Source organism: Cyclospora cayetanensis, unplaced genomic scaffold (genome assembly GCF_002999335.1).
Source record: "Cyclospora cayetanensis isolate NF1_C8 unplaced genomic scaffold, CcayRef3 CcayRef3_contig_23, whole genome shotgun sequence".
Taxonomy (NCBI): domain Eukaryota; phylum Apicomplexa; class Conoidasida; order Eucoccidiorida; family Eimeriidae; genus Cyclospora; species Cyclospora cayetanensis.
The window spans coordinates 185800-200010 of NW_020312181.1; the positions used below are offsets into that span (position 1 = coordinate 185800).

The following is a 14211-nucleotide window of genomic DNA, read 5'->3' on the forward strand; positions in this document are numbered from 1 at the left end:
CGACGTTTGTGACCAGCGGCAACTTTCTACGGATGGTGATTCTAATGAACTATCGATGCAGCAGATACAGATAGCTCACCAACCGCTTCTGATAGCAGCAGGAGCAGCAGCACTAAGGAATGCAGGAGCTGCCGTGCACACAGAAACACGAATGAACGCCTCGCCGAGGACTTTTTAGATTTCTTGAAAGTGCGTTTTGATTTGTACAAACACCTAAGGCCCCACGGAAAACACTTAATAGTACATGGCTCCACGGACCCCCTGTTGTGCTCGTTCAGGGGACTATTGTGCTACCAACAGCAAGTTAGATTGAGCACTAAATGCAGGAAAATGTTGTGCTGTGTGTGCGGCCGATTGTGTCGTAGCGGTCTCTTGTGATAGATCCACTTCGCCGCATGACACCACAGGAAGCAACACAGCATCCTTTTATCACCGCTCATGGAGGACTGCGGGGAACGGAGGCCGCCGAAATTCTCAAGAAGACTCGAAGTGCCTGGCAGGACCGCGCATTGCAGCGGGTCCTGGCTGACATGGAAGCGCAAAAAGAGGAGCTGTTGCTTCTAATTCAGCAACAGCAAGGGAAGGAAAAGGACCTACCGAATGCAAGAGTGACGAGCTCCCCACATTCTGCATTGCATGAGCCTCCTCGTTTACTGAGTGCACCAACATGGGGGGAACCCTCATATGGACCTTGGGCCCCATCAACTGGGCCATCTTCGTATCACTCATCGCAGTTGCGGGCATCCCAAGCAACAGCAACGGTGGCGGCAGCGACAGCTGTCGCTGCTGCTGCGTATACTACATCCTCATTCTCATGGGATATCCCTACGCCCCTGTCCTCAGGGGGAGCCCCGCTGAGGCCCCCCGCTCCATGTAAAAGCCTCACGAAACCGCGTGATGTGGCTGCCTTGGTGTTGCAGCAACCGAGGGAGGAGCCTTTAGTTGAGCTTTTCCTTGAGTGGCCACCAGCATTTTCCGGTGGTGTGTTCTGCAGCCGAAGTTGCATGTGTCGTAGGCCTTCAGTAGGAGTGGCCGCCCCTTCAGTGGCCCCTATGGGTGTGGCCTCTCCAGTGGTGGGGTATAACAAGCCGAGTTTGCACTACAGTCCCGAGTTTTTCCCCATCTCGTCGCTTGGTGGGGCTCTTACGCCTCGCAGTTTGTTTGGTGGTATACACCTGTTCAATGGAAGCAACCTCCCGTCAACGCATCACCTGCTAGGACCAGCACCGGAGCTCGCTCTGCAGCAGCAGCAAATACAGCAGCGACATCGCCTGCAGATGAAGCAGCAACTGCACCAGCAGGAGCACTTGCGACGACAGCATCTGCTGCTGCATTGTAATAAGTCCCTTCAACAGATCACTTCGTTATCTTCGCAGCAGCTGCTCCAAGTACACCCAGCTGCTTGCTGCTACTGCTTCAGGTACAGGTGCACCAGCTGTGTCTAGTGTTCATGGGGACATCTGTCGACCTCAGAGGAGGGTCAGCAGGAAAGCATGGTCACACCAGCAGGAGCAGCAGCAGAAGCAGCTCTTGGCCACAAGGCAGCTTGCCCATTTACAGCAGAACCCTGTAGGCCTAGGAGACTTCGGGCACCGTAGGGGAAGTAGAACCAGGCCCAGTGTCTCTTTATCAATACGGTGCCTCTTGCAGGATATGGGGTAATCTATGACGCCACCCCGTTCACAAAGTAATGGCAGACAGGGCATAGGTGATGCAAGGCGGTTGTCCTGGGTGGTAAGACACGGGAATTATTATCGTGGATTTGGGCCCACCACTACGCAACAGCAGCGACATGATCAACCGGAATCGCATGAGCAGTTTCTATTTGGTGGTTTTAATAGGTAGCTGCATCTTGCATGTGCCCCTTCGGGTAAACAAAGATCTCATGGACTGGAGGATTCCCTCAGGAGAGGGCCAATCGCGCACTATACGCGCGTTCTAAGAGACCCATTCATCTGCTTTTAGATGCAATCTGATCAAGAGAGATGGATCACCAGTAATTGTGGCCTCACCAACAAGGCATCATCACTAGGGGGGCCATGCCGGCCGGCAGGTGGCCAGCTCACTGAAGCTATAAGCGAAATAACCGTCTTTTTCCAGGACCACCGAATGCTCCTGTCGGGAAAGTTTTCCGAGCTCAGAGGCCCGCAAAGAGTGGCTTCAGACGGCAGATAGAGACTGCTGAGCAGAACCTAGACTTTCAGTGGACTTGGACGTGGGGGAAAACACAATTGCTGGATTTTGTGCTGCATTAGGGTCTTGGATTTGCATGATAGTGCAGCACTGATTTACTGCTCTTGTAACCCCCGAGCAGAGGCATGGCACGGGGCCCGAAGTTGTTTAGAAGGACGTAGGCTAGAGTGCTGAGAGGTTTAGTACAGCGGCGACTATGTGCTGTTTTTGCGTGTAGCACAGCAAATCTACGGTTCAGTTTTATAGCCTACTCCAACCAAGTAATACTTTGCTTGCTGAACTGTTTTTGCACAGCAGCAGCCTAAGTTGAGTCACCCCAGCTTTCAAACCGTCAAAAGCATGCGATTTGGGTGAAGGTCGCCAAATCTCCAAAAACCACAAGTCCTTAGCATTCGCCAGCTTTGCCATACCAGTGTATAGAAGCGGACATATTTGAGCTAGGCGCTCGAGGTTCTAGGGTTTGACGCTGGGAATGCCCTGGAAGTTACAACGGTTTGCGGTATCAGGCCCAAATAATCCCCAGAACTGAGGGGCAGGGCCCCCATCAGTTTTGCTTGATGGAGGATGTACAAGCCAAACGCAATGCAGATTGCGGAATACAGGCACTTGTATGCCCAGACATACTTCAGTTCCTTTATATCAGAGAAGGGCCTGAACTGCGCCGACACCCCAAGAAGTGTCCTGATGCACGAATGGAACGCATACACCAAAATGAGCACCCCGAAGATCCCGCTGCCCCCGCCCATGTATAGCATAAGCAAGTTCATTGCAAAAGCCTTTCCTGGGGCGATCGCACTGTCCCACAGCTTCCGCTGCAGCAGTGCGACCGTCTCGGGGGTGGGGGGGGGACCGCTTTGTTCTTTTATTAATGCTGGATCTGCTGCTGCTTGCTGCTGTTGCTCTCGAAGGGATGAGAGGTACTCTATCTCCTTCTCTATCCCATCTGCGAGAAACTCAAACCCTGGGGGAGAATCAACTCCGTCGGAAGACCCCAAGGTAGGGCCTGAGACAGTGAAATCCCAGCACCGTGGTGGGGAGGGCATTGTGGCAGAGTGGAGGCAGAAACGACCTAACTAAAGAGAGTGCGCCAAGACACTGCTGAGGGGAGGGAAACGCGAGGGAAAAGACTGAAGTGGCAAGTCAAAAACTGCATGTGTATACGGGCGGCAACACACATGCTAGGGAAAAGAAAGCAAGGCGCTCTCTCCACACTCCATGAAGAACACAGCAATTACTGCTAGCACGCTCAGGCGCAAAGCAAACTTCGACCCAGTATTTTGTGCTCACGACCTAGGTTGTGCGTCAACAGCGCGACGGCCTGGTGGAACACGTGCGCCTGCAGCTCAAGGTCCTGTGCCACCGTAGCCGCGACCAGCAGACGACTATGATCCCCTATGGTTGACTCTCGAATATAGAGAAATGAAGTTTCAATGAAATAACAATTTAGTGACGGAAGTCCCATCCGGAGCGAGGCCACCCTTAAAGGCGTTGGGGGCTGCATGCTACAGGGTTCGTGGCTTTTTGTAAGGAAAAAGGGAGCTCGAAACGGCTTCTTATTTGTTCTGTAAGAACTTTCACAGCTCTTTAAATACTGAGTAGTGGAGCGATGTGCGGATGCCACTATTTACTTTAAGCTGCAGTGCTCCTGTGTTCTTACGTCTCTGGGGTGTCTTCAGTTATGCAAGCTGCGCAACCAACTGGGCACCACCGATGCTTCCCACCTACTTAATAGACTCACACCGACCAATGCATAGCTCCTGCAAAGGTCCTCTAGTGCAAACGGGGTAAAGGGGAGGATCTCAAGGTCACTTGTAACCACTGGGGACATTAGGTAAAATAAACGGGCTTAATACTTTGGAGGGATGACCAACATGCCGCCGAAGAGGTAGCCAGAGTCATGTTTAACGTGTTCGCTACTGAGGACTAAACTTATCTAGCTCGCCTGCTTTACCCCAACGGCTTTTGATGCCAGCACAAGGAGACCGATACTTTTGAAGAAAAACCCAATTGTGTTTCCAGTCAAGCAGGCCTCTGCGTACAGCTACCAGTCCTGACAGAAATCAAGCTACAAATAGCAAAGGCAAAACCTTAGTCCAGTTTGCTGCACTGCGGTTCCATTATCGGTGTACCCAGGGCAACACACAGTATGCCTTTGCTGCCGGTTACTCTTGCACACAAGAATTTCAGATGCAGCAAAGGCACTAGACTTTGTGTGAGCACCGCGAATTCTGTGTTTCGCCACTAACCCATAACAAAGGTTGCAGCGTAGCTGGCATTCTGGAAGTATGATTGGCGAGATTCCTGGCTAGCTAGGGTTTTACGACTTCCAGATCACTTAATCAGCTGATGGCCCTTAGGTGTGTTTGCAATCCACATGTACTTCTTGGTGACAGCACTAGCCCCGCCTTCAGAGGCTAGCTCTCGCCGCAATTCCCTTTACAAAGCTTGCGTGTGCCGTGGTAGTCCGAATATAGAAGGCCCGAAACTGCTTGCTATGTTCTAGGGGCTTCTGGACCTTTCTGTTAGAAAACGCTTATGTATCTGCTGCTTCTGCATGTTACTCAAAGAGATCCATTGACGACCGTGGTGTATCGAATCCAACGTATTTCCGCCTGATCTCTCTCATGGAGTATCAGCATGCCTAGTCCATGCAGTCCACCAGCATACGTGTCATTCACAACCTTTGGCCCACTGAGAAGCGATGGATCCTCCACTGTCTTCCCTATGCCGGCATGTTCCTGGCAGCAGTAGCTGCAGCGTTTGATCCAGTCAAGAGCGGAGATCAGAGGAGAAGGTCCATTGCAGCCATGAGGAAAGCGCCAGCTCCCGCAAAATCAAATGCAGTGAGACGGATGGCAATCAGCAAGCTATATATTATCTAGCAGCTACGCTAGCTATCTGATAAGTATAGTCGCTGGCATCATAGCAAATAAGCTTAGACTTTGATACGTGATGACAGACTGAGCCACCTCGCTGATATATGTGGCCCACACTTTTTGCTTTGACAAGTCCGTTTGTTCACCTAGAGAATCTATTGCTACGTTGCGCGCTGTTCATGACCTTACTAATGAGGGGTTGCCGCCACAAAAGGTTTTTATAAATTTCGGAGTTTTGCACTGCTGTTGCGATACAGATGGCTGCGTTTCGTTGAACCTGCGGCTGTTGCTCGAAGTCCAGTGCCTGTGCTGCTGCTTGAAGTAGCGGCAGCAGCATGTCACTCGATTGTTGGTCGTACTGCTTCTGATCTGAGTTGAGCTGCATGCGCAAAAGGCTTGTGCTAAGCACCATGGCATTACCAAGGGCGCTAAATACATCTCCTGGTACTGGTTGTTCGACTGCATCTTGTACCGTTGGCGCTGGCTTTACTGACCGCCACCCTTCCGAGATTAACAGCTCCAGCAGCCGCTGCAAGAGTGATACTAAGTCTTTGAGAAGCACCTGCTGTGCAAACAGCGCAGAGTCCTGTTTGAAGGGTGCTGCTACTGTTGTTGTTTTGCTTTCTGCTGCTGCCCGCTGTAGCAGCTGCTGGTGCTGAGCAGACACCGAAAGTGCCCGAACTGCAGCGGCCGCTGCAGCATTCCAGCAGCCGCGGCCAACAGCGTCCTTCAAAGTCAGTACTGCAGCTGATTCTATTTGAAGAATGGCTGTAGGGGTGTCAACTGCCGTCGCGGCTGGAGCTGATGTTTGTGGTTGCTGCTGCAGAATACGCGCAGCGATAGAGAGGGAACGTGCCAGCAGCTGTTCAGCTGCTGTCGCAGCATCTGCATCGCACTCCAAGCTCGTTTCTGCTGTGAGTGATAGTGCTGCTGTTGCTGAGACGGCTACAGCAGTGGTCGATGCGACCTCCAAGAGGGAGAAGGCTTTCAGGAGTGCCCTAGCAGAGGCCGCACTATTGGCAGCAAGGGACGCTTGTGATGCTGCAGCTGCTGAGGTTGCTGCAGTAGCGTCAGTCGTGACATTGAGAAGGAGTCCAAAAAATTGGTTTAACAGCAGCAGCCGGTAGTGGCCAGGGGTCATTAACTGCAGCAGGAGCCTCGAAGCAGGTAGTTCGGTGTCAGCAAGCACAGTTTCCTGCTGCGAATCCTCGCCGCCCTTCTTAGTACGACTGCTGTCACTAACAAAGCTGCTGCTTAACGGGCTGGTGAGCACGCGCAGTAGCAGCGTAAGCTGATCTGTCGCTGGCTTGCTACTGCATATCTCTTGCCGTATCTTGGGGTGTTTGGTAAGGTTCAGCAGCACATCCAGCTTACTGCTCACTGCGTGCATTGCTGCTACTGACTTGTCTGCTATTCTTAAGGCTAGTTCAGCTTCTTCTGCCGTAGGAAGCAGCGCAAGCAGTAGAACGGCGTTGCACTGTTGGTCCTGTTGCACCAGGTGTTGGTGCAAGACCCCCCTCATCGCAGCCTCTAGGGAAAAGTTGCAGAGACACCTGCGGGCCGCTACCAGCAATCGCTGTTTCTGCTTCTCGTTTTGCTGGTACAGCACAGAGTTAGCGCGGCAGCAGATTTGAGGATGCAAAGCCAAAGCGCACCGCGACCCTTGGCTGCAAACAGAGCCGCCTGTTGTTACCGGCGTGGCTGCTGCTCCCCAGTGAATTATCAATCCCGCCATTGTGTCATCTGCCGCGGCAACACGCGCCATTTCCTTCCTGATCTTGGAGTGTACGGACAGTTCAGCGAGCAATGACGCAGTCGTGCAAGTAAACTGTGGATCTTGAAGTAGCAGCAAGAGGTTGTGTGTCACAGGCAGCATGAGGGATTCATAAAGTGCCGGGGGGCTGTTGCTGCTGCACAGCAGCCAGAGCAGCTTTAGGGCATCTTTGCAGCATGTCGTGCTGTTGCTCGTGCTTTCACATGTTTCCAGCTGCTTAGCTTCTTCTGTAGCATCGGATGTTGCCTCAAGCCCACGATTCAGATCCTTCCTTTGCTGGTGCGGTCTTTGCTGCTGGTCGTGCTGCTGCAGCCTTTTCTTCAAGCCCATTGCATACAGCCTAATGTCTTGCAGCGCAAAGTCGAGAAGGCACCGTGCTGGCCCCCTGGGCATTTGCAGCTGCAGCGGTGCTGCCGCTGATGCTCCAGCACCAGTGGTTGCACAGGGCTCCAGCGTACACAACAAAACGCGTGCCTCGGGAAGCGTTTTGATGCGATGCAATAGGGTGGAGAGAGTAGAAGGTGACAGTTGACGTAACATACAGCCGCATTGCTGCAGCTCCTGAAACACAGCAGCAAACGCTTTCTCTAATGCTGTCGCTTGGACCGAGCCTCCGGCTGGTTGCGCTGCTGCTGCCCCTGCTGTGCCTTCTGCATTGCCTGCTTTTGTTCCCGATTGTTCTGTCGTCGTTTGTGAGTTTTCTGCTAGCGTGCTTGCTTTCGAAGCTACTGCTGTTTCGCTTGTTGAGGTAGCGGCTACAACAGCAGACGCAGAGCCTTCGTGATCCTGCCAACTTGCACATTGAGGATCCACGGTTTCCTGCTGCTGCCTGTGCTGCTCCGGCTGCTGCTGTTTTGACTGTTGCTCATTTTCTATCAATTCCATATTCTTATGCTGCCGCTTTTGCTTTTCGGCCTCTGCTTCCAAGAGAACCTTGAGTTCACTGGCTAAAGCATTTGCTTCCGTTGGGTTGGGCACTAGCTGCCGCGCCACTTCTGCATCTTCTGCTGCTGCTGATATCTTCAAAAGTTGACGCCTCACAAACGCACGACGTATCAAGGCCTTGTAACACAAGCCTCTGGATTTGGTGTACCTGTATCAGCAGAAGTAGCAGCAGTCGCAGTGAGGGCGGCATCCACGTGGATATTGCGAGCGAAAGGGGAAACAGCAGGAAGCAAGCAGAAGCAGGCAGCACATGAGTCGCCAGGGCCGCGAGGAGACACAGCGCTCTTGAATGAAAGAGTGAAGGAACAAACCCGTTTTCAAATAGCTCGCAGATTTCAAGGATTTTTGATGCCGTAACTTCTGCTTCTTTCCATTTTTCCCTCTTTAGCTCCGCCAGGCAACGATTGTTGAGCGCTGGTAGGGAGTCCGGCTTTACTTCTACTGCCGCAGCGAAGGCTTCCTCCGCTAAAAGCCACCGACCAGCTGCAGCATGCACCCGTCCAGCGGCAAGGAGAGCTGCGGCACGGTGTCGCTGTCCTCCGCGGGCCTTTTCCCTCCGCTTTATGTCTTCCTCCAACTGATGCAGCTCAGGTGTGTCTGGAGGTGCCGTGTGCTGCAGTAATTGCTGCTGTTGCTGCTGCTTCTCCTCTTCGTCGCTCTCAGGCTCATAATACCGCCACTTCTCATAGTCGGTTGGCTTGATTGCTGCCACTTTTGCTGAAGCTGGCGTTGAGTGGCGGCGTACAATTGCCTTTGTGCGCTGGAGTTGATGGTGCTTTTGCCGTCGCCACAGCACCCGCTGCTTCTCCTGTTGTGCCTCAGCCAGAAGACGCTGCAGCACCTCTAGCCTGTTCTTGCGCTCCTGAAGCTCGCCACCGCAGCGATAGCACCGCAGCAGCCGCTGCTGTTGCTGGTCTTTGTGTGTCTGCTGTTGCTGGTCTTTGTGCGTCTGCTGTTGCTGGTCTTTGTGCATCTGCTGCTGCTCTTGCCGGCACGACTGACCCTCTTGATGCTCTTTTGTTGCCTTGTACTCAACTCTACAGCGGGGACAGTACCAGTCAAAGTTGGAAGAAGGGAGACCCCATCCCTCCTTCCCGCGGCGTTGTTGCTCCTGCTGCTGTATCACCCTCTCCTGCACCAACAGCATCCGCAAGAGCGGCGACAAAAAATATGCAAAGAGTATTGCAGCTTTCTTTCTTGCCACAAAAACAGCACAGTAGGGATCGAAATGGAAATGCTGGAAAGTGCATGGGTGCTGCGGCATTCAGATAATATAGGTCTCCAACGTACTTCTGCAGCTATCTCTCTGGCTCGCCTCTGCAGCTGCCGTCGCCGTTCCTCTTGCTGCGTTCGAAGATCTTCCTGCTGCAGCTGCTCAGGGGTTAAGTCGCCCTTAAGAATGGCCTTCACCTGAAACAAGGGCAGCTCATGACACCACTTTACCGCTGGGCGGGTGCTCATGCAGCAGCAACCCCAACACGAGCGCCTGCGTGTGTGCAGCCGTGCGATCGTCTAAGAAAGCATGGAAGCGATCAGAAGAAGTGCCGGCGGGATGCATATTATACTAGGGGTGGCGGCAATTGCAAGATCTGCAGCACAATACCCGTTCTGCCACTTCTTCGGCCCTCTCAAGGAAGTTCTCTGCATCTTCAGTTGTTGCAACGTATTCAGCAGCAGAAAATACTGCGTTTGGATCCTTTGGCGTAGCGGCTACTTCCGCTGGGTGTGCTTCTAGATTCGGGGTTGCTGCTGCTGCAGTATCCTTTAGGTGGCTGCTGAGGTTAGTTTCCACCATTATCTTAAGCTTAGCCGTTGAGGTGAGCTTCCATCATATGGTGCTGGTTTGCGGATACTACGGCAGCGCAGCCTCAGAGTCGCGTTTTGGGTGCCCTTGCGTATTTCCCTGTCGGCGACAACAGACAGGTGACCCTGTGGAGGCACCAGGTTGAGTGCCCTGATGAGGTCACCCGCCCTACTGCGGCAAGAAAACGGCCAGTAGTTAGTGAGATAAAGGTAAAATGTCAGGAAATTTCTGTGTACGGACATAGGCAGAGCCAACGTATAGATATGGAGCTATGCGAGAACGTCGAGTCCTTCTGCCTGGCCTACAGGATCGGCTGCAGACGCTGTCCTGTGCCTAATGACCTTCTCTCCATAGGCATTTCTCATTTCTGTTCTCAATACAAGCAGACTGTGTGTTTTAGCCCTTCATATGTGTTTGCCATGCCGTATTATACCTTCTTCCTCCCTCCTATTGGAACCGGGCCAGGCTCCCGCTGCCGCCTCGTATTAATTTGTGAGTGGTCTAGCTTCCTGCCATCATTGTTTCCTATTCTTTTCGAGGTTTCTCTCTCGTTCAGAAGGTCCTGAGCGTGAATTTCTGGTTTTTGGTATACGGGTTCGTGCCGTGTGTCGGCTGTGTCTGTGGTCACGTAGTCCCCCTTGGCCGTGCGCCTGCTCCATGGCTCTGCGCCCCTCTACTGCCCCTCTTCTGGACTTTTCTGCCTTTTCATGCCTGCTGTCTCGCCATCAACATCTCTTTGCCTTCCGTAGCTCATGTAGCAATGCACATCTGAACAGTCTCGCATGAGTGATGACCCTGGAAAGGCCACCTAAAGGCTTTTCTGGAGGACATGATAAGATTTATACCCTTGGCCCGAAAAAAGAGAGCTCTCCACTTGAAAAAATGGCTGCAGTCCTAGCATGGTGCTACGACTTCCTAGGGGGCATATGCGCAGTTTACACGACCATTACGTTTCGGAAAGACTTCCCCTTGGCTGTCCCTTATGGCTCTTCCAGCATCGATTACGGAGGCTCGACTACAAAGCTGATCGCCATGTATTCGAAACTGACTCCTCTCAGGAGAACCCTTAACCCGTAACGCCAAACCTGCAGGGTGCACTCGATGGTCAACATACCACCTGTGCCGCCCACTTGGGCTTTAGCTAGTGTAACCGCCCATACGGCCCCAAACAAGGCATAATGCCTTTCAAGGTCTAAACTGTTTGGTTGTTTAATCCCAAGGTGTGCAGGACGAGATTGAAATCTTGAAACTGCAGCAAATAGATGCCGTTTGTAAATAAGCAATAACATCAAGTGCTGCTGCTGCAGCGTGAGCTGCTACAAATTCAAACAGCTAGCTCACTCATTACTACTCTGCTGGAAGCCACATTACATTAATGCGGCCGGTCGTGCCGCGTACGCAGTCGTAAAGAGGACTGGGGATGCCTGTCATAATGCTTATCTGTATTACTCCCTTGGAGACGCCCACTTCCTTTCTAGTTTTACCTCTACTTCCGTTGCTTCTGCTGCTGTTGCTTCTGATGCTGCTTTTTGGATTGTTGCTGCTGCTGCTCGTCTGTTGCTGGCTCTTCGGGTATTGGTTCGAAAAGGACTTTCTCTGGGGGGTCAATGGGAGTCCCGGGGGCTAGATTTTCCATCCAAGGGGAGAGCTCGTGTATGAGTTTTGGTTTTGTGTTGAATTGCTTGAAAACAGTGGACATAGCCTCTGGAAGGAAAGGTTCCAAGAAGTGGGCTAGGGTGTACAGGCACTCGAGGCACAGTCGGATGTCCTCCTGTCTTCTTTCTTCATCTTTGCACGCCCAGGGTGCTGTGTCTGTGAGGAATTTGTTAAGATCCCTCACGGCCTGAAGAGGCAGCTCTAGGGCCTCCCTAAGTGCCGTTTCTCTAAAGGCGTCGGCCACCTCTGCGGTGAGCAACGCCAAGTCGAACGGGGGATGTCTGGGAGGCACTGCGGAGTTTCTCGGGGGCACCTTTCCTCCACAGAATTTGGCAGTGAGGCCAACTAGCCGCTGCAGGAGGTTGCCTATAGTATTCGCCAGTTCGTTGTTGTGTGTCGCTCGCATGGCACTCATGTCGAAGCGCATGTCGCAGCCGTAGCGGGCGTCTCGAAGCAGGAAAAACCGGAAGCTGTCGGCAGGACAGACGGCCAAAGCGTCTTCTGGAAGCACAACGTTTCCCAAACTCTTGCTCATCTTCTCCCCCTCAGGTCCCAGCACAAACCCATGGGCGAAGACGCGCTTTGGGAGCGGCAGGCCCGCAGACATGAGCATGCACGGCCAAATCACACAGTGAAACCAAATAATGTCTTTGCCGATCAAGTGAAGAGACGCTGGCCACAAGGAACGGAATTCGGGGCTCCCCGATACCAGCGGGTTCAAGCCTGCAAGAGACACCGACGCGCAGAACAGCCTGTTTCGCCATGCTGCATTCCTCAGGAACGACAAGAGGGAGGGAGACGGGGAGACAGAGTGGTGCACGTACACATGCACGACTAGACAGTGCGTCCTCGATGAAAGGGGACTAGGAGAAGTGCAATGGGGGAAAAAAGCAACAGTTATTACGATCAACAACAACGAGGCACTCGAGAAGAGGCAGCCAGCCACCATCAGAAGAGTAGCTGTGTGTGCTTCTTCGCTGCAAGTTTCAACGAGGTGTGAAGTGTTAGTGGACGCGGACTGACCGGTGAGGTAATTTGTGAGGGCGTCGAACCACACGTACATCACATGTCTCTCATCGTCTGGAACGGGGACACCCCAGGTAAAGGATGCACGGGAGCAGCTCAAATCGTGGAGAGGCTCCTGTAACCGCCGAAGGATCTCGTTTTCCTTCTCAACAGGGGCGACGAATCCAGGGTGGCTCTTGATGTGTTCAATGAGCCGCTCCTGGTACCTAAAGAAGACACAGGGGCACAGACCAGCGAGACACTCCCTGCTGACCGCTGTCTAAGACGTATAAAGTAGGGCAAGCGGCTACCGCCTACGGGAGAAGTCACAACACGAGCCGCAAAAGGCGTTCACGAGAGCTTTCGTCTCTAGCGATCGAGCTGCGCATGTTCCTCTAAGGCTGCGGTTTGGAATTGTCCATCAAGAGCGTCGGATAAAGGGCCAAAAACCGTAAACCTACCTGCCCATTTTGAAAAAGTAGCTCTCTTCTTGCATTCGTTCTAGGGGCTTGTTGGTAACGGGATCCTTAAAGTCTGTTGCTTTAGCGTCTCTTTCCGAAACGAACGCCTCTTCCCTCCGGTTGTACCACCCCGAGTAGGTGCCTAAGTAGATGTCTCCCTTGTCCCTGCAGGCCTTCCAGAGCCACTGGGAGACGGCCTTGTGCTCGTCGCTCGAGGTTCTGACAAACTGATCGTGGCTACTATTCAGCTTCCTCAGCAGCTCCACAAACTCCGCGGCATGCGCATCCACGAATTGCTGGGTAGGCACCCCGGCATTTGCAGCCGCATCAGCTATCTTCATTCCATGTTCGTCCGTCCCTGTAACATACTTTACATTAAACCCGGCTAAACGGTGATAGCGAGCCAAAGCATCCGCGGCCAGGTATTCGTAAGCGTGGCCCATGTGCGGTGTGCCGTTCGTGTAAGCAATCGCTGTCGTGATGTAGTATGGTGGACGTTCTGCCGCGTGTTTCAAAGTGCCTGTAGAGTTCGCTGCTCCTCCTGGGGAGACACACAAATGAGTCCTAGTCAAGAGCTGGGGGCCTGGGGGCGGTGGGGGGCTCATCGCTGCTGCGGCTGAAAAGGCTCCACTGAAGGCCTTTTCTGTCTCTAGGAGCGCCTTGGACAGCAGCGGGAAGTCGGGCATAGCCAAGGCGCCACCTCCTAGGGCTCCCCAACGGTGGAAACGAAACGTGGCATACAGCAGCATGTCGCTGAGGGAGGCCGGACCGCCACACAGGGACCTAGCTCCGGTTGTGGCTGCAGCAATGGGAAACGCATGCATGCAGGGGAAGATTCATACTCCGTAGCAGTGAGACAATCAAGCATGGAACACACCCTAAAGGATCCCTGAGGAAGGCTTTCGGTGGGCTCACCCACACACGAAGACGCCGGGCGCCGCATTGCACCGCGGGGTGAACACCGACTTGCACTCGACTAGCGCTTTAGGCTGCTTCATGCTCACCGAATGCAGCTTCAAGGCTTTCCAGCAGATCCAGAATGCGGCTCTTGTCCAAGCCGGCTAAGGCGGGTTGCAGGGTGAAGAGCACCCAGTCAACCCACTGTTGTTCTTTCCAGTAGCTTGGGGCGGCCCCCTGCGGGCCGTTGGGAGACTCGTTACGCGTTGGCGGTATGGAGAGGGGAAAGGTTTTGGACGCCTGCTTCGGATTTGCAGTTATGAGGTATTGAATGATCGCCCTCAGCCCCCCAATCGCAGTTTCAGGAAGACATAAACAGGGTCGCTGATCGGGATGTACTGTCAACGCAGGATGAGCAGCAGTCCCCAAGAAGTCAGCATCTAGACCTAGTGAGTGGCAGAGAGACAAAATACAAAAAGAACCAAAGCCACTTCTGTCCCCGAACACCCGCAAACCAGGCTTCGCATTGCCGGCAGCCATCTTGGGACAATCCTATAACATAGGCTCCAAACACCACACCCTTAGCCCCAATTCTGATAA

General features: G+C 53.1%; 2 protein-coding genes across 2 annotated transcripts; both read right to left on the reverse strand.

Annotated features, from left to right (window-relative positions):
* Positions 1-2251: 2251 nt before the first annotated feature.
* On the reverse strand, positions 2252-9583 carry LOC34619190. The gene is made up of 7 exons (XM_026338111.1): positions 9392-9583; positions 9079-9198; positions 8100-8920; positions 5273-7936; positions 2787-3225; positions 2509-2592; positions 2252-2440 (listed from the first exon to the last, which is right to left on the reverse strand). The coding sequence occupies exons 1-7, from the start codon at positions 9581-9583 to the stop codon at positions 2252-2254; spliced, it is 4509 nt and encodes a 1502-aa protein (XP_026193896.1).
* Positions 9584-11078: 1495 nt separating this feature from the next.
* LOC34619189 (methionine--tRNA ligase) lies at positions 11079-13463 on the reverse strand. The gene is made up of 3 exons (XM_026338112.1): positions 12715-13463; positions 12272-12480; positions 11079-11971 (listed from the first exon to the last, which is right to left on the reverse strand). Exons 1-3 carry the CDS (start codon positions 13461-13463, stop codon positions 11079-11081), a joined length of 1851 nt encoding a protein of 616 aa, XP_026193897.1.
* Positions 13464-14211: the final 748 nt, after the last annotated feature.